This window comes from Mobula birostris, chromosome 8 (assembly GCF_030028105.1).
Source record: "Mobula birostris isolate sMobBir1 chromosome 8, sMobBir1.hap1, whole genome shotgun sequence".
Taxonomy (NCBI): domain Eukaryota; kingdom Metazoa; phylum Chordata; class Chondrichthyes; order Myliobatiformes; family Myliobatidae; genus Mobula; species Mobula birostris.
Window position 1 is genome coordinate 58158879 of NC_092377.1, and position 24352 is coordinate 58183230.

General features: G+C 43.2%; 1 protein-coding gene across 2 annotated transcripts in view; it reads left to right on the plus strand.

The window, feature by feature from the left end:
• Positions 1 to 24352, plus strand: part of cfap36 (cilia and flagella associated protein 36) — a 112391-nt gene that overhangs the window by 14088 nt on the left and 73951 nt on the right. For both annotated transcript variants that reach the window (XM_072265262.1, XM_072265263.1), the window contains exons 3-4: positions 9068 to 9169; positions 22665 to 22779. In XM_072265262.1, the coding sequence (XP_072121363.1) occupies positions 9068 to 9169; positions 22665 to 22779 (217 nt within the window). The remainder of the gene's footprint in view (positions 1 to 9067; positions 9170 to 22664; positions 22780 to 24352) is intronic.

The following is a 24352-nucleotide window of genomic DNA, read 5'->3' on the forward strand; positions in this document are numbered from 1 at the left end:
GGCCTGGCAGCAGAGCCCAACGAACAACGGTGCTTCTAACACCAACGGTGGGGCACAGAGGCCTGCCGCTGTAGACCACCCTGCAAATTCCCGGGAAACGCCAACGCCCAGCCGCCGCCGATCGCTGTGGCAGCTGGCCATCTGGACAGCCTCCTGTACGTCTGGGACAAGCAGTCGGAACGCCGATTTTTGGTTGACACCGGAGCGGAAATCAGCGTTTTACCTCCAACGAGTTACGACATCTGCAACAGAGAACTGGGACCCACCCTGAGGGCCACAAATGGCAGCACAATACGAACCTATGGTACCCGCATGGTGCAGCTACAGTTCAGCTCCAGCCGGTTCATGTGGGACTTCACACTGGCCGCCGTGGCCCAACCACTGCTGGGGGCGGATTTTCTGCGAGCCCACAGCCTGCTGGTCGACCTGCAAGGGAAGTGATTAGTCCATGCCAAGACTTTTCAAACGTTCTCCCTGGGTGAAACAAAGTTGCCAGCCCCACACCTGGACTCCATCACGCTGTCCAACGATGAATTCACCAGGGCCCTGGCAGATTTCCCATCAGTACTGACACCGCAGTTCACGGCAGCCATGCCCAGACACGGAGTACAGCACCACATCCCGACCCAGGGACCACCTCTCCACGCCCGTGCTTGAAGCTTCCCCTGGACGAGCTCCGACTGGCGAAGGAGGAGTTCAAGAAGATGGAGGAATTGGGGATCATACGACGGTCCGACAGCCCATGGGCTTCCCCCCCTGCACATGGTGCCCAAGGCAACGGGGGGCTGGAGACCATGCGGTGACTACCGCAGACTGAACAAGGCTACAACGCCAGACCGCTACCCTGTGCCACACATTCAAGACTTTGCAGCAAACCTACACGGCGCAAGGATCTTTTCCAAGGTAGACCTCGTCCGGGGATACCATCAAACCCCGGTACATCTGGACGACATCCCCAGAACAGCACTCATCACCCCATTTGGACTTTTCGAATTCCTCCGAATGCCGTTCGGTCTAAAGAATGCCGCACAGACGTTCCAGCGGCCAATGGACGCGGTGGGACGCGACCTGGACTTTGCATTCATCTATTTGGACGACATCCTCATAGCCAGCAGTAGTCGTCAAGAGCATCTGTCCCCATCTGCAAGAGCATCTGCCAGCTCTACTCCCGCCTGAGTGAATTCGGCCTTACAATCAACCCGGCCAAATGCCAGTTCGGACTCGACACCATTGACTTCCTGGGCCACAGGATTACTAAAGACGGGGCAACCCCTCTGCCCGCCAAGGTAGACGCGGTCCGCCACTTCCCCCGACCCAACACAATCAAAGGCCTGCAGGAATTCGTGGGTATGGTGAATTTCTACCACCGCTTCCTCCCCTCAGCAGCCCGAACCATGTGCCCCCTGTTCACTCTGATGTCAGGTAAGGGCAAGGACATTACCTGGGACGAAGAGGCCGCAGCCGCTTTCGTTAAAACCAAAGAAGCCTTGGCAAATGCCACAATGCTAGTGCACCCCAGAACGGACGTTCCTACTGCCCTCATGGTGGATGCATCCAACACAGCAGTCGGTGGAGTGCTGGAACAACTCGTCGAGGATCGCTGGCATCCCCTGGCGTTCTTCAGCAAACACCTACAACCACCTGAACTCAAATACAGTGCTTTCGACCAGGAGCTATTAGCACTATACCTGGCAATCCGGCATTTCAGGTACTTCTTAGAAGGTAGGCCCTTCACCACATTCACAGACCACAAACCGCTTACCTTTGCGTTCACAAAAGTGTCCGACCCCTGGTCGTCCTGCCAGCAGCAACATCTGTCCTACATCTCCGAGTACACGACGAACATTCGGCATGTCTCGGGAAAGGACAACGTCGTGGCGGACGCACTATCCAGACCTACCATACAGGCCCTGTCCCAGGGGGTGGACTATGCAGCGCTGGCAGAGGCACAGCAGGCAGACACTGAGATCCCCAGTTACAGGACTGCGTTCTCTGGTTTGCGGCTCCAAGACCTCCCTGTAGGCCCAGGAGAGAGGACCCTACTATGTGATGTAGCTACCGGCCAACCCCGCCCCGTCGTCCCGGCAGCCTGGCGCTGGCGGGTTTTCGACTTCATTCACAACTTAGCGCACCTCTCCATCAGGACAACCGTCCGGCTGGTCGCCAACGGGTTCGTGTGGCATGGACTTCGTAAGCAGGTCAGTGAATGGGCCGAAACATGCATGCAGTGCCAAACGGCCAAGGTGCAGCGGCACACCAAGGCTCCGCCGCAGCGGTTCGAACCCACCCACTGGAGGTTCAACCACATCCATGTGGATACCGTGGGGCCCCTGCCAGGGTCACGAGGAGCGCGGTGGCTCCTAACTATGATAGACCGGTTCACCAGATGGCCAGAGGCAGTCCCGCTCACCTACACCACCTCCGAATCCAGTGCCTGAGCACTGATCGCAACCTAGGTAGCCCGCTTCGGGGTACCGGCCCACATTACCTCCAACAGGGGCGCCCAGTTCACCTCCAGCCTGTGGTCGGCTATGGCCAGCCTTTTAGGATCGCAGCTACACCACACAACTGCCTACCACCCACAGTCAAACAGACTAGTGGAGCACTTCCACAGTCACCTGAAGTTGGCTCTCATGGCCCGCCTGGAAGGGCCTAACTGGGTGGACGAGCTTCCCTGGGTCCTGCTCGGAATCCGCATGGCACCCAAAGAGGATCTGCACACCTTGTCGGCCGAGTTGGTGTACTGCGCACCCCTGGTCGTCCCAGGAGAGTTCATATCAGCCCCAAGGGGGCAAGAAGAAGAACCCACAGCAGTCCTGGACAGACTACGTGAGTGGCTCAGTAACCTGGCCCCCATACCCACTTCACAGCACGGACAGAGCCCGACCTGCATACCCAAAGACCTGCAGAATTGTAAGTTTCTTTTTGTACAACGGGGCGGACACCGGGCACCGCTACAGCGGCCCTACGAGGGGCCGTTTAAGGTGATCAGGAACAACGGGTCCACGTTCGTGCTGGACATTGGGGGGAGAGAGGAGGTATTCACGGTGGACCGACTCAAACCGGCCCAGGTGGACTTGGCGCAGCCGGTCCAGGCTCAGGCACCGCGGCACAGGGGTAGACCTCCCAAACAGAGGCCGATCCAGACTGTGGACATTGGGGGAGGTATCACCAGTTCTGGGGGGAGGCGGGTTATGTGGCGACCCACTTTCTAGCACACAGGAACCGGCTCACGAAACAGTGCGCGCAGGCAGAGGGCCGGCCCCAAAAAGGGCGCCAGGCCATCTTCACCAGCAGGGGGAAAATCCCGCGCGCGGAAAGGGTCTGGGAATATGCATTCCCCACAGCAGTCCTGCCCCAGGGAGGGCGGGAACAGGGAGGCTTTAAAGCAGGCCGCGAAGTTTGAATAAATCAATTTATCGCAACTCCAACTCACTGACTCCGTGTGGTTATTCTTGCGCTGTGTAGCACACCGCTACAACATGCATGAGAAATAGAATCTTAAGCAGCAGATGTTTCACTCCTGCATTGCATGCACCCACCTCCAACCAACAGCATTGGAAGTGATACTGTCGATGACATATTTCTCTTGTCCACACTGAGACAAATAAACACATTTATTATATCAACAGCAAATTCATCCCTGAGAATTCCATGAATTCTCTAGCATTTTTGTAATTTTATGCTTCAGAAAAAGTATGTTAATCTGTATAAAGAATTTGCATGTAATTACAAACCTCCATGTTGTATACATTCACAGTCCAACTCTGGCCACAGTGTGACCACCTGGATCCTCCCTCACACGAAGTAGAGAAGCGTTAGGTCTGAAGTGCACATGAAACATTCAACGTGCAGTAGAGTACCAGTGGGGTGGGCATTTTAGCCTGAAAGATTGGAGTTTGCTCCAGAATCGAGTATCCTGAAGGGTGATGCATCACAAATTACAGAATTTAGTAAGGGTATTTATAACATGATTGGGGGCATCAACCAAAAAGTTGCAAGAGAGATACTCAAGGACTCAAGCAGAAATGTATATTGAAAATGGAACAATGATCAATAAGCAAAAATAAGATGAGATATTTTTGCACAAGGGTAATGTTGGCACTTTTGAATGAGGGGACAGTATCTGTTGAAATGGTGCTATGCACAAAGTCAGAAAGCAAAGGGAACAGGAAGGAAAGATTTTAAACAAGCTGGAGTATTAGGTGATGGAGAAGACATGGAGAGGTGTACTAGAAGATGGAAGATGGACTATAGAATAACAGGACTTCAGAATTATGATAAGGAGTGGTATGAGGTAGTTTGGCATGTTGGCCAAAAGTAAAAGAATTAAACGGTATGATCAGACTGGTCCTGAAGAAGGGGCTTGACCCAAAATGTCTAATATTCACTTCCCTCCATAGATTCTGCCTGATTTGCTAAGTTCCTCCAGTATTTTGTGTGCTGCAGAACCTCATGAATATAAGGGCAAAATACTCTGTTCACTCCGAAGTAAACGGAAAGATATACATCGTGAGGAATCCAAGGATGTGATCAGAGGTGCCCCAGGTAGTGATTAAAGCTATAGAAAGAGAAAGTGCTACATAGTTAAAGGTAAACCATGAAAATAATGGGAAAATAGCAAAGCAGAATATTCTAGTGAGATTAAGTAAAGAACAAATCATCAGAGATCGAAGTGGAAATGGAGAGTACTTCTTTGAAAAATATCCTCTGGAGCCCAAAGGATTTCAACTTCATGAAGCCGCTAGACACATGTAAACAATTCCGCTTAGAAAATTAATTTTTTGTTCAGATGAAAACTGAAATAAGTTCCCACATCCAGATGATGGAGGAATGTTATTTTTATACTGAAGATTTCACTTACTAAGATCTTAGATCTTTACTGTAGTTTCAGTACACATTTTATCCATGTGCACTTCCAATAAATGTCAAGAGTATTAGCTGCAAAATATAGAGAAACTACTTTAAACATTTAAACAGTTAAACTGAGGCACTGAACAGCTTGAGCAACCTACGTACAAAATGCTTATTCTTCAAAAACAGAATATACCGTAAATTCCAGTGTATAAGCCAAAAATTTGGCCCTAAATTTTGGTCCTAAAATTAGTGGGTCAGCTTATACAGAAGGTGCCAACTTTGGAAAAACAAATACACGGAAGACAGGTCGTACTTATTGGCTGTTTTTGAGTCAAATACAAACGCTTATGAAATCTACGCAAAAGAAAAGATCTACAAAACACATTCTGTTTCTTAATTTACTTGTACACACTGTTGTCGTCAGATGTTCAGAGCTTGAAAGTCTCACACTCTTCATTAAATCGCGTCCCATTCTTCAGCAGTTACCATATCATCATAAGGATTGCCAATTTTTGCTTTGACATCATCATTTACAGCTTTACTGGCTGCCAAATCTCCACAGTCTTCTTCCCAAAGCAAATGATCTTCAGTGCCATCCAAAGCATTGCTGATGCTGCACTTCTTGAAGGCCTTCACAATGCACGCGGCCCTCATTTCCTCCCACGATTGCACTTCCCACTCTCAAACTGTAGCTAGAGATGTGGCCCTCATATTTCCTGCTGGAGTGAATGACTGATTTCCAGACATCATCCATTCGTTCCACTGTCGACACATGAGTTCTTTGAATGGTCTGTTTAAACTCACATCTAGTAGCTGGAGCACGGACGTCAAACCACTGGGGATGACTGTAATGTCCGTATTTTCAGCTTTCAATGCTGCTTTTGTCTCACCTGACAAGTGCGCTTTGAACATGTCCCAGGTAAGTAGCGACTTTTCCTTCCTGAAACCTTTGGGACATTGACGCCACACCTCTTTAACCCACTTCAAACAATCCGCTTCGTTCATCCAGCCGCGTTCTTGAATGTAAACAACACCCCCCCACCCCCGGGAATTTTTCTTTCTTTGGGAATGTTTTCCTCTTAAAAATCACCATCGGTGGTAGTTTGGTCCCATCAGCCATACACATTAACACGACAGTAAAATGCTGCTTCTCGTGTCCAGTTGTTTTGACAAGGACTGTTTTCTCCCCCTTCTGATTGACAGTGCGGTTGCCAGCAAGATCAAAGAACATTGGTGTCTCGTCCACATTAGCAATCAGTGAGAGCGGGTAAGAATGTGCCTTTCAGTGCTTAATTGTAGACAATTGAAAGGCCATAATCTTATCCTCAAGGTCGCTGGGCAACTTCTGAGCAATCTTTGTTTTTTTGTCTCAACACAAGATCACGTCTATTCATAAATTGGGTGCACCAACTTCGCCTAGCTTTGAAATTTTTGCTGACCTCACAGTGTTTTTCGGCCCATTTCAACGCTTGAACTCGAATCATTTCTCTGGTAACAATTATCCAGACGATCGCTGGTGATTCACCCACTCTAAAACTTCTTCTTCCAGTTCTGGCCACTGGCATGTTTTCCTGCGGTTTGCACATTTCGTCTTTGGCATTTCCCTCAGCGTGTCCTCTGCCTTTCTCCACTTTCTCGCTTGTTTCTCGTTTACGCCAAACTTCTTAGCAGCTGCAAAATTATTCGTTCCTTTAGCAAAATCAACAACCTTCAGCTTGAAGCCAACATCATATTGCATTCGTTTTAATCTTTTGTACATGGTGGTCGCAAACTCAATACTGAGTACACGTACTGATCCCGCCACCCCATGTTATGTCTTAACGAGATTACAATGGGTGCTAAATGGTTTCACGGGGGTTACATTTCAGAGGATTCTTTACCATTGGGAACCTAATCCAAAACTTCCCTCCCTGATTTATTTATTAAGAATTCCCTTATAACGCTCTACAATGTGTAGGCCTATTTTCTTAGCAGGTACTGGTACACAAAATTTCCAGGTTCCGGATCTGGCAAAGCTGAGTACAGGCATGTGAGATCTTGTGATCTTTTCTGGTTAAATCAAAAACCTCTACAAAAGGGGTCGCCTTATACAAAGGTAACATGAAAAAGTCACTTTTTTAAACCCTGAAAATTGGGGGGGGGGGGGGGTCGGCTTATACACCGGAATTTATGGTATTTAACGTTGCAGTGCATTGTCACTGAGCTTGGCACTGAATTTGCCCTCAAATTTATTTTTCCAATACATCTCATTGTCCTACACAATTAATGAACTGCTGGTCACATCTGTGAAAAGAAATAGGCAGTTGACTTTTTGGGTCCAGATGAAGGATCTCAATTTGAAATACTGTCTTGTAGCGGTGTGCTACACACAGCGCTAGAATAACCACACGGAGTCAGTGAGTTGGAGTTGCGATAAAGAGATTTATTCAGACTTCACGGCCTGCTTTAAAGCCTTCCCGTTCCCGCCCTCCCTGGGGCAGGACTGCTGTGGGGAATGCATATTCCCAGACCCTTTCCGCGCGCGGGATTTTCCCCCTGCTGGTGAAGATGGCCTGGCGCCCTTTTTGGGGTCGACCCTCTGCCCGCGCGCGCTGTTTCGTGAGCCGGTTCATGTGTGCTAGAAAGTGGGTCGCCACAATGTCACCCGCGGCAATTGCTTTCTTGTCCTTATTTTTTTTGAATAAGGTGTGTATTTGCAATATGATACTATAGCTTAAGTTACCATTCATAATACAGGACAGTTCATTTAGGTGGTGCAACTATTTCTGTCATTTTAGGATGTACTGCTCTGCAATATTTAATTGTTGACAAAGCATTTAAAGACCAGCAAGTTTCCATCAGTCTTGTGTCTTTCAGCAAGTTAATAGTCAGCATAGTCGATGTTTGTCCTTGGAGTAGCCTTACGGTCTCTATAAGTTTGTTGTACGGACACTCTTTACAAATGCATTTTGTGTAAGGATGTTGATGATGTTTATCCTTCTTAGAGTTTGTGCATGAAGGATCTGACAGGGAGGACCATTTTCACATTCAATTAGGCAACATCACGGTACTTGATCGAAATTTCCGGTGGTGAGGCAGTCCATCAAGTGACTTCAACAGTATGTGCAGGAAGGCGAAAGGTGTAATCTTCTGCACAGCTTTTTTGTGAAAGAAAGATCTGAACTGAATTATGTGCAGCAACAGGGGCTAGATCCATCTTTTGCCATATCAGAGATCAGGGGAACCTATCCATTTCCCACTCATATAGGTTGAACTGTACGACTGCTAAACATGTAGATTATTCTAAAGTTCAAAGTAAATTTATTGTCAAAGTTCATATACTGTATGTCACCATGTACAATCTTGAGATTCATTTCCTTGCAGGCATACTGAATAAATCCAATAACACTGCACTAACTATGTGTACAACCAGTGTAAAAGACAACAAGCTGTGCAAATACAAAAAGAAAGAAAGGATAATAATAATAAATAAAGAAGCAATAAATATCAAGAGCGTGAGATGAAGATTCCTTGAAAGTGAGTCCAGGGATTGTGGGAACGTTTCAGTGCTGGGGCATGTAAAGTTGAGTGAAATTATCCCCTTTGGTTCAAGAGCCTGTGGTGAGGGGTAATAGCTGTTCTTGAACCTGGCAGTGTAAGTCCTGAGGCTCCAAAGTACCTTCTAACTGATAGCAGCAGTGAAAAGACAGCATTACCTGGGTGGTGAGGGTCCCTGATGATGGATCCTGCTTTCCTGCTTTCCTGTGATAACACTTTGTGTAGAAGTGCTCAATGGTGGGAAGGGATTTACCCGTGATGGTCTGGGCCATATTGACTACTTTATGTATGATTTTCCATTCAAGGGTATTGGTGTTTCCATACCAGACTGTGATGCAGCCAGTCAATATACTTTCCATCACACATCCATAGAATCTTCACAAACTCCTAAGGAAATAGAGGCACTGCTGAGTTTTATTTGTAATTGCCACCATGCAATTTAAAGTTACTGACCCTCTCCACCTCTGATTTCCCCCACCACCACCACCCCCGAGGACAGGCTCATGACTAATATGTACTAGTATTTGTAAAATAGTCTGCTTTGCAATTGATCTTACAGATATTAAACCTCTGAAGTTTTCCTGTAATGGCTGAATGTTAAATTTGAGTTCATTTATCTGTTTTGGGTGGTCCCTACCTCTTTGAATAATTAGCTTATCTTCCTTTGCTTTAGGTTGAACACTTGCTAGAAGGCTACCTTCAAGATGTTGGGATCCAGGAAGACCAGTTTTTGGAAGCCTGCAATTCTCCACTTGCACAGTCTGAATCATTTCGGGTAAAGAAGTAAATTTTGTGGTTGTCATTTAGATTCAAACTCACAGACTATGTCTGATGTATGCTATTTTGATTAATACTTCAAAATACGAATTACAGAAAAGGACAGGTTTGCTTTTACTTTGGTTCACATTTTCTCTTGTCCCTGGGTTAAGCCCTTGGTCCAATGACTTAAGTATGTCACAACTGAAAGATGCCTGCTAATCTGACTCCCACTCTTCTTATTCTGGCCTGTTGACTACCTTCAAATTTTAATTGCATCATTTTGTGGCAGCCTTTAGTGTCAAAACCTGAGGCTCTAGAATTCCTTCCATGCATCTCTTGGTGTTTAGAATCATAGAGCACTACAGCACAGAAACAGGTCCTTCGGCCTATCTAGTCTATACCAAACTATTATTCTACCTATCCATACGACCTGCCCTGGTCCATAGCCCTCCATATCTCTCTCATCCATGTATGCAAGCTCCTCTTACATATTGCAAATGAACCCACATTCACCACTTCTGCTTGTATCTCAATCCATACTCACACCATACCCTGAGTAAAGAAGTTACCCTTCAGTTCCCCTTAAATATTTCACCTTTTACTGTTAACCTGCAGTGTAACTTCTAGTGCAAGTCTCACCCAACCTGAGTGGGAAAAAGCCGGCTTACATTTGCCCTATCTATACCCCTCATAATTTTGTATACCTCAATCAAATCTCTCCTCATTCTCCTATGCCCCAGGGAATTAAATTTTCAACCTTTCCATATAGATCAGGTCCTTAAGTCCTCGCAGCATACTTGTAAATTTTCTCTGTACACTTTCAATATTATTGATACCTTTCCTATAGTAAAGAACTGCACACAATTCTTCTAATTTGGCCTGACCAATGTTTTGTAAAGCTTCAACTAACATCCCAACTTTTTTACTCAATACTGTGATTTATGAAAACCATTATGGCAAAAGCTCTCTTTATGGCCCTATCTATTTGTGACACCGCTTTCAAGGATAATGGATATATACAGGTGTCACCCGCTTTTCAAACGTTCGTTTTACGAAACCTCACTGTTACGAAAGACCTACATTAGTACCCTGTTTTTGCTTTCAGGAGGTGTTTTCACCGTTAGGAAAAAAAACCAGCGCAATAAAAAATCAGAGCGCAAAAAAATCAGCGCGCGATAAAAGGCAGTGCACCTCGCGCCCTGAGCAGCTGCTCTCCGCGGATTCTCGCCGGCATTGCTTTAACACGTGCCTGTGAGCAGCCGTTTGCAAGATGAGTTCTAAGGTATCGGAAAAGCCTGAAAGAGCTCGTAAGGGCGTTACACTTACGGTAAAACTAGACATAATTAAGCGCTTTGATCATGGTGAACGAAGTAAGGACAACATGAGTTTGGCTTGTGGAAGCTGACGAACATGATGTTGAGGAGGTTTTGGCTTCCCATGACCAAGAACTGACAGATGAAGAGCTGATGCAATTGGAAGAAAAAAGGATAACAATAGAAACCGAATGAGTAGTGATAAAGTCGACTTTAATTTTGAAAGGGTACGTCAGTTTAGGAGATATTTGCAGGATGGGTTGAGTCCTTACAAAGAACTGTGTGATAGAAAAATGAGCGAGGCTTAGCAGTCAAGCAAGCCTTCCACATCAGCCATAGCAGACGACGAACCTTGACCTTCGACATCGAGGCGAGCAGACATAGGAGAAGATGAGCTGCCTGCTCTAATGGAAACAGACGATGAGATGACACCCCAGTGTCCCACCACCCCAACACCGAGGCCGCGGACAGATACTGTACCGATTCGCGGAGAATGCAGCAGTAGCCCGGAGGCACACAGCATATCTTTAAGAAAAAAGCCAAAATAAACATGTTAATTAATTAGGTGCCGCCCGACATGTAATTGTCAGCCCAGATCAGTGCCGGCACTTCACCTGTGGCTAAGGACAATTTAAATTCCTCTGCTAAGCCCCGTGCAACTTCTGCCCTAGTCTCCCACAAAGTCTGAGAGAACTTGCTAGGCCCTAATTTGCCTCAAGACCACAAGCACCTTCTCTTCTATAATCTGAATTTGGTTCATGACCTCACTACTGTTTTGCTTCATTTCCAAAATATTTTTGTATAAAGCTTTTATAGAAGTTTTTTTATTTTGTTGAGACATACCTAGGTATACTTGGGCAGGGCAGATGATGCATGGCAGGACAGTTTTTACAAAGGCTATAAAAGCATCACACACACACACACGCACACACACACACAGTTGCGTTTATAAGTATATCGGTTTGCAGTCATGTTGATATGCATGCTCTATGTGCATATGCTGTCTGCACTCATTATAATAAAGTAATTATACAGAAGTATTTTTGATACCAAAATGGCTCACCAATGTTGCAACAGCCGTGATGCATTCTGTTATATTTGTGGCGAGTATACGCTTAAATCTCAAAGACGGAGCATGACTCTTCTTATTAAGAAAGCCTAAGAGCTCTACATTGGCTGTAAGATTAATGACCAAGACAAAGCCCGGGCTCCTCATATTTGTTGTGCAGCATGCGCTGTCGATCTTAGAGCTTGGCTCAGAGGTACTCAGAAGTCAATGCTGTTCACTGTCCCGATGATATGGCGCGAGCAGAAGCATCATTTGACAGACTGCTTTTTCTGTGTGACCAGTGTGTTTGGTTTCTCTGCTAAAAACAAGAAATCCATTGAATAACCCAATCTCTGTTCAGGCATGAAACCTGTGCCACATGACAATAGTCTTCCAGTACCAAAAGCATGGAGCCATGGAGTCTAAAGGAGGCAAACGAAGATGCCATGATGCATGAGTTAAGAATGGAAAACAACACTGATACTGATACAAATTTTGAACCCTTTATGTCAAGGGAGCCTCATTTGATAACTCAATCTGAGTTAAATGACCTGGTCAGAGACTTGGGTTTGTCAAAGGCAAAAGCAGAGTTAATGGGTACAAGGATGGGATCTGCTGTCACCAGGCACAAAAATTTCCATCTTTCACGGTCACCAGGAAGATTTGGTGCAATTCTTTGGTCAAGTTGATAGGTTTCTGCACTGACATTGATGACTGCTTTGTGTTGCTAGCATGACCCACAACAATGGTATCTTTTTATCGATTCTTCAGTGTTAGGCATGAAAGCTGTGCTGCTACACAACGTCGCTGTCCACCTTTTGACACCAATCGGCTCTGCAGTACACATGAAAGAAAACTACTGAAATTTGGAACTCTTGTTGAAACACTTACAGTACAACAACCACAACTGGAACTTCTGAGGTGATCTGAATGTAGTTGGCTTTTTCTCCTTGGAGCAATGGAGGATGAGAAGTGACCTGATAGAGGTGTATAAGATGATCGTGTGGGTAGTCAGAAGCTTTTTCCCAAGGCTGAAATGGCTAACACGGGGGGCACAGTTTTAAGGAGCTTGGAAGCAGGTATAGAGGAGATGTCAGGTATAGTTTTTTTATGCAGAGAGTGGTGAGTGCGTGGAACAGGCTGCCGGTGACAGTGGTGGAGGTGGATATGATAGGGTCTTTTAAGGGACTCCTGGATAGGTACATGGAGCTTAGAGAAATAGAGGGCTATGGGTAACCCTAAGTAATTTCTAAAGTAAGTACATATTCGGCACAGTGCTGTGGGCCGAAGAGCCTGTACTGTGCTGTAGGTTTTCTATGTTTCTATGTAGTAGCACTGCTACTAGGAATGCAGCTTAGATGCACCAAGTACTGCTGTTTCATTTACAAATGGGACAGCCGTGCTGAAACAGGAATGCTAAGGAAAATAAATGCACTTTACTCTTAGTGAGACTTCTGTTGCTGCACTAACTCCAGCAAATATTTTATATTCAGCTTGTATTTAGTTGTTTTAAGAGCGATGCATGTAGCACTAATTTCATCAGTAAGCCTACTCCTATAATTAGACTTGACCAAGTTCATCTCTGAAAACAATGACTCACTTTGAATAGTCATGGAGGTCCTACACCACATTCAGTACATGCTGATATATCACTGAATATCTAGTGTTCACTCATGAATGACAGAGGAAAAACATAAGCAGAGCGAAGTCAATGCCAACTGAACCAACTTTTTACTATCCAAATACTGAGAGTACACCAGTTCTGTGAGGATTGGAGTCCTCTTGATTCAAAGTCATATGTTCTTGCAACTATCTAGCTGGTGCTTAGCCAGCATGAGATATTTCCTGTTTAAACATCTCACTGCTCCCAGGTTGTGAAAAAATCATTCATTGCTTCTTTTAAATTACTGTGTATTGTTTTATTATTGGTTGGGTTTAAAGAATCAACAGATAGTTCTGCGTGCTACGTTCTAACAATATTTTTGCATATGCTGGTTTAGGCATGTATGTCACGGAGTTACCTCCTCTCAATCTAATCCTTTCCTTCCGTAAGTTCTATGTATTGGAGCCTTCCTAACTATTTGTAATTATAACAAAAGTAAAATTCCAGCTGAGATTCAGGTGAGCATAAAATAATTTTATGTCTTTGAAACCACAGAGGTTGTTATTTACATTTCTCTTAATAGATTAGGAACATTTATAGTGTATATGTACACAATTTTGAACATTAGAAGTAAGCTGTTACGATCTGTTAAGCCTTCTCCTGCATGAATTTAGATTGTGGCTAATCTTCGGCCTCAAATCCAGCTTGTTGCTCAGTTCCTTTTTCCTCCAGCAATCTTAGAATCAAAAATCCTCAAAGCTAAGCATCTACTCATGGAAAATTCTCAAAAGAAAGCTTCTCATGTCTGCCTTAAATGGCTATCTCCTTATTCTGGGGCTATAGTTCTATACTTTATGGAAAGAAGCTGTCCTTTTGATCCCTCGCATTATCTTGAATGGATGTATGTCTTAATGAGATGACATTTCATTCTCTAAAACTTTAGTAAACAGAAGCTTTTCTTCCCTAGGCTTTTTTCATTGGTTGATCTGTCATCTCGAGAACCAAGTTAATAAATTTGTGCTGAATCTCATTTCAGAGCAAATATTTCCTTGCCTTAGGACACGGAAGCTAAGATTGCATACAGTAATAAATGAGATGTCATTAAAGCCCTGTACAATTGTAACAAGGTCTTTTAAGTTATGTATTTCAACCAACTTGCATTGAACATCTGTATACCATTTACTTTACAACTTGAAGACTGTGTCCACTTGATTACTTTGTGTGTTTCATAAACCAGCCATCTTATCCACAATTCTTCACAGACCTTTTTTTTGCATATATATTTTGCTAATTTCCATCTCCATGGCATCTGTAGTTCTTCCTTGAGCTCAGCATACCAGTTAAATCAGGGGCAGTGTGTAGTGAGACTGTCAGGAAGGACAGGCAGATGATAGGGCAAAATTGTGGGATGAATTGCATTGTAACAGGGACAAAATTGAAAGGGGTGATGAATACAGGGCTGAAGGTGTTATATTTGAGTGCATGCAGTACACTGAATAAAGTAGATGATCTTGTATGCAGTTGGAGATTGGCAGGAATGATGTGGGTTTCACTGAGTTGTGGCTGAAAGAAGATTATAGTTGGGAGCTTAGTAACCAAGGAATCACATTGTATTGAAAGGACAGACAGGTAGGTAGAGTGGGTGGTGTGGCCCTGTGGGTAAAAAAATGAAATCAAATCCTTCGAAAGAGGTGATATAGGATTGGAGGATGTAGAATATTTATGGGTAGAGTTAGAAACTGCAAGGGTAAAAATAAAAAGACCCTGATGGGAGTTAAGTACAGGCCTCCGAACAGTAGCCAGGATGTGGGCTACAAGTTACAACGGGAGATTGAAAAGGCCTGTCAAAAGGCAATGTTACGATACTCATGGGGAATTTCAATATGCAGGTAGATTGGGAAAATGAGGTGGATGATGGATCCCAAGAGAGAGAATTTATAGAATGTGTATGTGATGGCTTTTTTGAACAATTTCAGGTTGAGCCCAGTAGGGGATCAGCTATTCTTGATTGGGTGTTGTGTAATAAACTGGATTTAGTTAGGGAGCTTAAAATAAATGGACCTTTAGGAGGCAGAGGCATGAGAGAGGAGCTGGCCAAAATTGACTGGAAGGGGACACTAGCAGGGACGACGGCAGAGCAGCAATGACTGGTGTTTCTGGGAGCAGTTGGAAGGTGCAGGATAGTACAACTATGGCCAATGAGGGAAGTCAAACACAACAGAAAGGCAAAAGGAGAGGGCATATAATAGAGCAAAAATTAGTAGGAAGTTACATGCTTGTGAAACTTTTTAAAAAACAGAAGGCAACTAAAATAGCCATAAAGAGGGAAAAGGTGAAATATGTAGGTAAGATGGCCAATAATATCAATGAGGATACCAAAAGCTTTTTCAGATATATGGAGAGTAAAAGAGAAGTGAGAGTAGATATGAAGAGGTAGTAATGGTGGACAAGGAAATAACAGACAAACTGAATAAGTATTTTGTATCAGTCTTCACTGTGGAATATACTAGCAGTATACTGGAAGTTTGAGAGTGTCAGGGGGCAGAAGTGAGTGCAGTTGCTAATACTAGGGAGAAGGTTCTTAGGAAACTGACAGGTCTGAAAGGAGATAAGTCACCTGGACCTGATGGACTACACCCCAGGGTTCTGAAAGAAATAGCTGAAGAAATTGTGAAGACATAATGATCTTTGAAGAATCATTAGATTCTGGCATGGTTCTGGAGGATTGGAAAATTACAAATGTCACTCCACTATTCGAGAAGGGAGTGGGGCAGAAGAAAGGAAATTATACCAGTTAGCCTGACCTTAGTGGTTGGGAAGATGTTGGAGTCCATTATTAAGGATGTGGTTTTGGAGTACTTGGAGGCACATGATAAAATAGGCAAACAACAGGAATTCTGCAGATGCTGGAAATTCAAGCAACACACATAAGTTAGTCACTGGTAAGTTAGTCCTGACGAAGGGTCTCGGCCTGAAACGTCGACTGCACCTCTTCCTAGAGATGCTGCCTGGCCTGCTGCGTTCACCAGCAACTTTTATGTGTATTGATAAAATAGGCCATAGTCAGCATGGTTTCCTTAAAGGAAAATCTTGCCTGACAAAGGAAATAACAAGCAGCAAAGAAAGGAGAATTGGTTGATGTTGTGTACTTGGAATTTCAGAAGTCCTTTGTCAAGTTGCCACACGAGTCTGCTTAGCAAGAGCCAGTGGTATTACAGGAAAGATATTAGCATGGATAGAGCATTGGCTCATCGCCAGGACACAAAGAGTGGGAATAAAGGGAGCCTTTTCTAATTGGCTGCCGGTGACTAGTGGTTTTCCGCAGGGGTCGGTGCTGGGACCACTTCTTTTTAAATTGTATGTCACTGATTTGGATGATAGAATTGATGTCTTTGTGGCCAAGTTTATGGGCGAATCGAAGATAGGTGGAGGAACAGGTAGTGTTGAAGAAGAAGAGAGGCTGCAGAAGGACTTGGAGAGTTTAGGACAGTGGTCCCCAACCACCGGGCTGCAAAGCATGCGCTACCGGGCCGTGAGGAAACAATATGATTTGGCCATATGAGTCAGCTGCACCTTTCCTCATTCCCTGTCACGCCCACTGTTGAGCCATTACGCATGCGAGGTTATTATCCGTGCGTCATCCATGTCAGCGCGGGAAGGAGATCAACTCCTCGAGCTTGCAAATGACGGCGGGCTGAAAAGTATGTTTGACGTAACATCCCTGCTGGCATTCCGGATCAAAGTCAAGGCTAAGTATCCTGAGATAGCCACAAAAGCACTGAAAACGTTGCTTCCAACATATTTCTGCGAAGCGGAGTTTTCTGCAACGAAAACTAAATTGCGGAGTAGACTGGACATAAGGAACCCCCCTCGGGTATCGCTGTCGCCCATCACCCCTCGATAGGACCGTCTTGTTGCAGGGAAACAAGCCCAGGTATCCCACTGATTCAGCGATATTGGTGTGTTGCAATGATTGTATATGTTCATACGGGGAAAATATGCTCTGTGTGTTTAATATCCAAACGTTACTTGAAATGTTATGATGCTATTGACTTACTTATATAACCAAATAACAATTACAGCACGGAAACAGACGATCTCTGCCCTTCTAATCCGTGCCGAACGCTTCTCTCACCTAATCCCTCTAACCTGCACTCAGCCCACAACCCTCCATTCCTTTCCTGTCCATATACCTATCCAATTTTTCTTTAAATGATAATATCGAACCTGTTTCTGCCACTTTTACTGGAAGTTCGTTCAACACTTACTTCAAGCTCCCCTGTCCTCCCCTGATAATTGACTCATCGCTGTATTCATGCGAGGAAAATATGTGCTGTGTGTTTCATATTAAATTCGTTAGATAAACCCTTTTAGAAACGAAACTGAGTGTATTAGCCACTTATCACGGATATTCCGGTTGTGATTAATACCCCCCCCCCCCGAACAGAATCGCCAAAATCGATTTGCAGGCGGAAAAAAATCGGCAGGCGCATCCATGTGCAGGTCATGCATGCGCATTGGTGCCCGCGCAAGGCTTCATGGTCATTGTAGTCTTTCTCGGGGTAAACACAACGTATTTGACTGCTACTCTTGTCCGTTGGCAATCCTCCCCCCCCCCCCCAACCCGGTCAGCCGGTCTGCAAGACTATTGTCAATATTAAACTGGTTCTCAGTGCAAAAAAGGTTGGGGACCCCTGGTTTAGGAGAATGGGCAAAGAGGTGGCAGATGGAAGACAATGTCAGGAGAGTGTACGGTCATGTACTTTGATAGAAAGAATAAAGGCGTAGACCTTTTTCTAAAAGGGGAGAAAATTCAAATATCAGAGGTGCAAAAGGACTTAGAAGCTCTCGTGCAGGATTCCCTAAGGGATAACTTGCATTTTGAGTTGGTGGTGAGGAAGGCAAATGCAATGTTGGCATTCATTTTGAAAAGACTAGAATATAAAAGTAAGGATGGAATGCTGAGGCTTTAAAAGGCACTGGTGTGGCTTCACTTGGAATATTGTGATCAGTTTTTGGCCCCTTATCTAAGAAAGGTTGTGCTGACGTTGGAGAGAGTTCAAGTAGGCTCACAAGAATGATTTTTGGAATGAAAGAGTTATCATATGAGGCGCGTTTGACGGCTCTGGGCCTGTACTCCCTGGAATGTAGAAGAATGAGGGAGGATTTCATTGAAATCTATCGGATGTTAAAAAGCCTGGTGTGGATGTGGAGAGGGTGTTTCTTATAATGAGAGAGTCTAGGGCCAGAGAGCACAGCTTCAGAATAGGACGTTCATTTAGAATGGAGATTAGGAGGAATTTCTTTAGCCGAATGGCCTAATACTGCCGCTACATCTTATGGCCTTATGGATTCTTTTTGCCATTTTGTTAGTTGACAGCCTACCTTGTTACATTTCATATACCGCTGTCCCCCGCTTTTGGAACGTTCGCTTTACGAAACCTCACTGTTACGAAAGACCTAAATTAGTTACTTGTTTTCGCTAATAGAAGGTGTTTTCACTGTTACGAAGAAAAGCAGCGTGTGAAAAAAAGCAGCACGTGATAAAAAAAGGCAGCACGCGCCCCGAGCAGCCGCTCTCCCCCGGATTCGGAACTGCATTCTCACCGGCATTGCTTTAACACGTGTCTGTGAGTAGCCATTTGCAAGATGAGTTCTAAGGTATTGGAAAAGCCTAAAAGAGCTCGTAAGGGTGTTACACTTAGCGTAAAACTACACATAATTAAGCGTTTCGAACATGGTGAATGAAGTAAGGACAAAATGAGTTTGGTTTGTGGAAGCTGACAAACATGATGTTGAAGAGGTTTTGGCATCCCATGACCAAGAACTGATAGATGAAGAGCTGATGTAATTGGAAGAGGAAAGGATAACAATCGAAACCGAATGAGTAATGATAAAGTACGACTTTAATTTTGAAAGGGTACATCGGTTTAGGCGATATTTGCAGGATGGTTTGAATTCTTGCAAAGAACTGTATGATAGAAAAATGCACGAGGCTAAGCAGTCAAGCAAGCCTTCCACATCAGCCACAGCAGGCGACGAACCTCGACTTTGGGCATCAAGGCAGGCAGACATAGGAGAAGATGACCTGCCTACCCTAATGGAAACAGATGACACCTCAGTGTCCCACCACCCCAGCCCTCGGGCTGCGGACAGATACCGATTCGCGGACAATGCAGCGGTAGCCGGGAGGCACACAGCACATCTTTAAGAAAAAAGCCGAAATAAACACGCTAATTAATTAGGTGCCACCTGGCATGTAATTAATTAGCATGTTTATTTCGACTTTTTTCTTAAAGATGTGCTGGATGTGTCCCGGCTACCGCTGTACCCCTGCATTCTTCGCGAATCGGTATTGGTCGCTGCCCAGAGGGTGGGGGCCACTGCACCACCCGAACTCCGACGACTCAGTCTAACACACCATCATCAGTGTGCTCAGCGCTTTCCCAATTCCGGTAAGTGATACTCCACTGTACATACATTATTTCTACTTTATATCGGGTGTGTATTTTTACATGTTATTTGGTATGATTTGGCAGCTTCATAGCTTAAAGGTTACTGGAGAGCGCTTGCGTGAGATTTCCTGCCGACGGCGCTTGCGCCATGTTTTTGCCGATGGCGCTTGCGTGAGATTTTCTGCCGACGGCGCTTGCGCCATGTTTTTGCCGATGGCGCTTGCGTGAGATTTTCGCTACGGAGAACAGTTCAGGCAATGATTGTGGAAAAGTATTTCTACTTTATATAGGCTGTGTATTTATTATATCATTCCTGCTTTTACTATATGTTACTGTTATTTTAGGTTGTATGTGTTATTTGGCATGATTTGGTAGGTTATTTTTGGGTCTGCGAATGCTCATAAAATTTTCCCATATAAATAAATGGTAATTGCTTCTTCGCTTTACGACATTCCAGCTTACGAACCGTTCCATAGGAACGCTCTACCTTCGGATGGCGAGGGAAACCTGTATTTGGATAGTATAATTGAACATTAATTGAAATTAGAGTTTTATTATTTATAAGGAAAGAGTGAGCAAGCCCAGTACTAGAGGGATCCCCGGCATTCTTTGGGAAGTGTGAATCTGGAGGCTCTTAAAGTCATTTAGAGTGAGATTGGTCATTCAAAGCTGGATCGTCTACTTTTGGTCAGAGGCCCAACATAAGCTTGCCAATATGTTGGGTCTTGAACACCCCTTGGAAGACTTAATTACGTAGACTCGCTTTAATGTTATTTTTGGAATTCTTACTATCATGGATTTGATGGATGAGAAAAGATCTGCATTCTGGACATTCAATTTTGACATTTTGAGAGTTAAGTTTTCCTTCCTTATAAGCTTTGAATACACCAATAATGAATTATCAACAATTAGCTAAAAATTAACTTTTATTACTCCTCTTATGTTTGCTAGGCCTAGTCACTGAATTGCATAGAATAATGCAATTATGAACAGGCTAATTATTTCATTTATATATTTAAAAATAAGAAATATTTCGGTGAAGTCAGAAATCTGATTGTGCTATGCAATTCAAATTAGCAATGCCTTGGAATTAAGATCTTGGCAGAACACTATAATGTAATACAGAATCAGGTCAGCAGTAGTTCTTAAAAAAAAATCCAATTGATCCACTGCCGCCTCCTTTTTCCTATTGCTACAACATGTCTGCTTTCTTTGAATATTCAGCAAACTCTCTTTTGAAGGCTACAATTAAATCTGGATTTAATCTGGCTACAATTAATCCTGCATTGTTTGCAGTGGATTACTTGCATTACTTCAATCATTCAGCCAGCCGTCTTCAGCTCTGACTTCTGATAACAAATTTTACTTCCTTGGAAATGATTTTTCATTATTTATTCTGTATAAACCATTCATAATTTTAAACTTATCAAATCTTCACTTTGCCTTCTCTGTTTTAAGGAGGTTATTTTATCTGTGCTTTTCATCACAGCTTGACTTTTATCTAGTTAATATGAACATGTGGATTAGGAACAGGATCAGGCCTCTTGGGAGTCAGAAAGTGATTCATTTGCTGTAGAATACCTAACCTCCCACTTGATCTTGTAAATATAGTAATTATGAGGCTGCTCTCCTGAGTATGAAATTGTCATTTATCTTCTCATGGAATGTGTGCTTGCTGATTAAGGTCTGGAAAAAAATACAGTGCTCTTGTTGAGACTCAACCCAGATCGGTCTTGTATGACACTGAACTGTGTGCTCTGTGCACTCGGTCTGAGGGATCACACTGAGGCAACTACTCCTGGAAGAATATCAACTCAATGAAATATGTCCTGTCACTTATCTGAAGCTTGGAGTGCAACTCCAGTGCAACTATCCCTATTTGAATTTTAAAGATGGACATATCACAATGTCCAGGATACATAGTGAGGGAGGTACTGAAACTTGGTGTTGCTATTGCAAAGGCTGTATGTGGAAGTTCACAGTGTAAGGTCCTTCTGTCATTGCACAAAGATGGCTGTATAGGGTTTTAAAAATCTCTTTGGCACTTCGCTGAATGAATGTATGTAAAAGAAAAATTGATACTGTGAAATAATGTAAATCTTGTCAATAAATAGAATTTAAAACTTGTACTGAGAATGGTAAGTTGCAATACACAATGTATTTTAGGGGACAAAGGTCAAGCTGATTTAGATCAGTAAAATTTGCATGATGATTGTGATATGCAATTGTACTAAATATTTTGGCATCAATGTTTACATAAATCTAAAATGGAGAGGCAGTGCCTCCATAGGTGAACAAAGGGAGCCTGAGTAAGACTGACTGAAGGCACTTGGTTCAATTGGAATAAGAGTAGCCTGACGGGCTGTGATGGAGGGAAGAAGAAAACTGGCTGATGTGGAACAATGTAGTCAAGCCACTAATAAAATGAGGTTGATATTGTAGCCCTATTTTGAGGGAATAGTCCAGAACAGAGGAAGTCCCTGTATTTCCCTGCAAAGCTCACATTTTTAAACAGAAAACAATACTGGTCTATGACTCTTCAGGCCCAAGATTGGGCTTCTGACAGTATTCTAATCCTGGCATATACTTAACACAAGCCCCTGTTTCCTTCTCGCTGAGAATCAATTGTTTGTTTACAAGAGTAAGTTAAGGGTGGAAAGGAAGCAAGATTGATGTAGACAAGTGATTTCTGTATTTGTACTGTCAGTCAATTTTTCCCCCTATCCAACCACCTCCATACCCAATCACCCCAGAGCTTAATTTCTGTAAGATGATCATTGTTAAAATCATGGCCATTATGGTTTAGGATTATTGAGGCAATAAATGTTGCATGAAGAAAATGGCCTTTTGTATAATTTTTCATAATATCAGTTTAATTTCTGTGTTTGTTAGTATAGCAAAGCATTTGTTTCAATGAGTAAACTTACTTGGTGTAAAAAAAAATTACAGTTGTCTACTGCTGTCTTTGAGATGTTGGTCATCTGAATTTCATCTAATGTGCAGTTAAATAGTTCAATGAAATATGTCACTGTTCTTTAATAAAAATGTATGTTTGCATATCTTGAGTTTGAAATTGGACTTTTTTTTAATAGCCTGTCTTCCAACCAGTACTTGCTGCAGAAGATTTTCAAGTCTTTAAGTCATTGATGTTACAGAAAAATGTAGAATTGCAATTACAAGCTCTTCGAATGATTCAGGAGAGAAATGGTAAGAAGCCAACTAAATTATGAAGTATTATTGATATTTACAGTAGAAAAATTAATAGGTGATATTGGGGAACATGTTTATCCATCCTTTAAAAAATAATCCTTGAAAGCCTGGTAACATTCTGAAGGATCTGCCCTGCACTACCCCTTTTATTTATCTTGAGATGGACTGTCCAAATGCAAGCTCTGTAATCATGATGTGGTCTGATTAAGGCCCTGTACAACTTAAACATACTGTACATTCCATAGACTTTTATGGAATGTATGTTTAAGTAGTATAGGGCCTTAATCCATAAACATACATGAAATAAACAACATTCCATAAGCTTTTAAGAATGTTTCCATTTGCACATTAATTGCTAATTATCTATGTATCAGTGCAATTGATTGCATTGTACAGCTCTACAATGTATAGGCTTTTGCCATTATGAAACATCCTGATTTTTTTTGGATAATATACAGTGAATGAGCTTGCATTTCTCCATAGCAGATATCATCCACTACCGTTATGTCCATTCACTTAATTTGTTTATTTCAAATTTTGCAGCTGTGAAATGCTTTAGAACATTTATTATGTTAAAAATGCTACATAAATACAGGTTGTTGTTCCTTTGTAACTTAACCATCAACACAATTTGATGTTCTTCCTAACATATTCAGATACAAATTTCAATATGTAAACCTTTCGTTCCTTTATCCATTTGTCGATGGGAATGTTGAAAACTGTGACCCAGTTCTAACAAATGACAAATACCATTTGCACCTAAAGGCATAAGGATTAGCACTAATTTGTCATATGTGCATCAAAACATACAGTGAAATGCAATGTTGTGCATCAAATCAAGGAGTTTGCTAAGCAGCACACAAGTGTTGCCACACTTCTATTGCAAACATAGCATGTCCACCGCTCACTAATCCTAACCCAACATCTTTGGAATGTGGGAAGAAAGCAGAGCACCCAGATGAAAGCCATGCGGTCGCGGGGAGAATGTACAGCTGTGGGAATCAAACTCCAATCTTAGAGTAGGTGCTATGAAGTGATTGTGCTAACTGCTACACTACCATGCTGCCCATAATGTTTCCTCTTTATTCATTTGATCTCTTACTCTCTTATCACCTTCCCAAAGATGAGCTCAAGTCACAAAGTTGTTTCTGCATGCTCTGATTTTTGCACACAATCTCTTGAGTGAACTTTATTGTATACCTGTTGAAATGTATAATAACAAAATCCATTAAATCTGTAAGATTCTCTTATTAATTGATGATTATGAAAATGTTCAGTCACCCTATTGCAAATAATAGATTCCAGCGTCTTTCCACAGTTGACATAAAGCTAGTGGATCTGTAGATTCTTGCTGTATAGAATGTATGTTTCTAATCCAGTGTCATAAATTGTGAACCTTATGAACTTTGAAAACTTCTCCTCTTTCTTTTAATATCTTTGTATGGAAACCATAAGGTCTTGAAAACTGCAGGCCAGGCAGCATCTCTAGGAAGAGGTACGGTCAACGTTTTGGGCCGAGACCTTTCGTCAGGACTAACTGAAAGAAGAGCTAGTAAGAGATTTGAAAGTG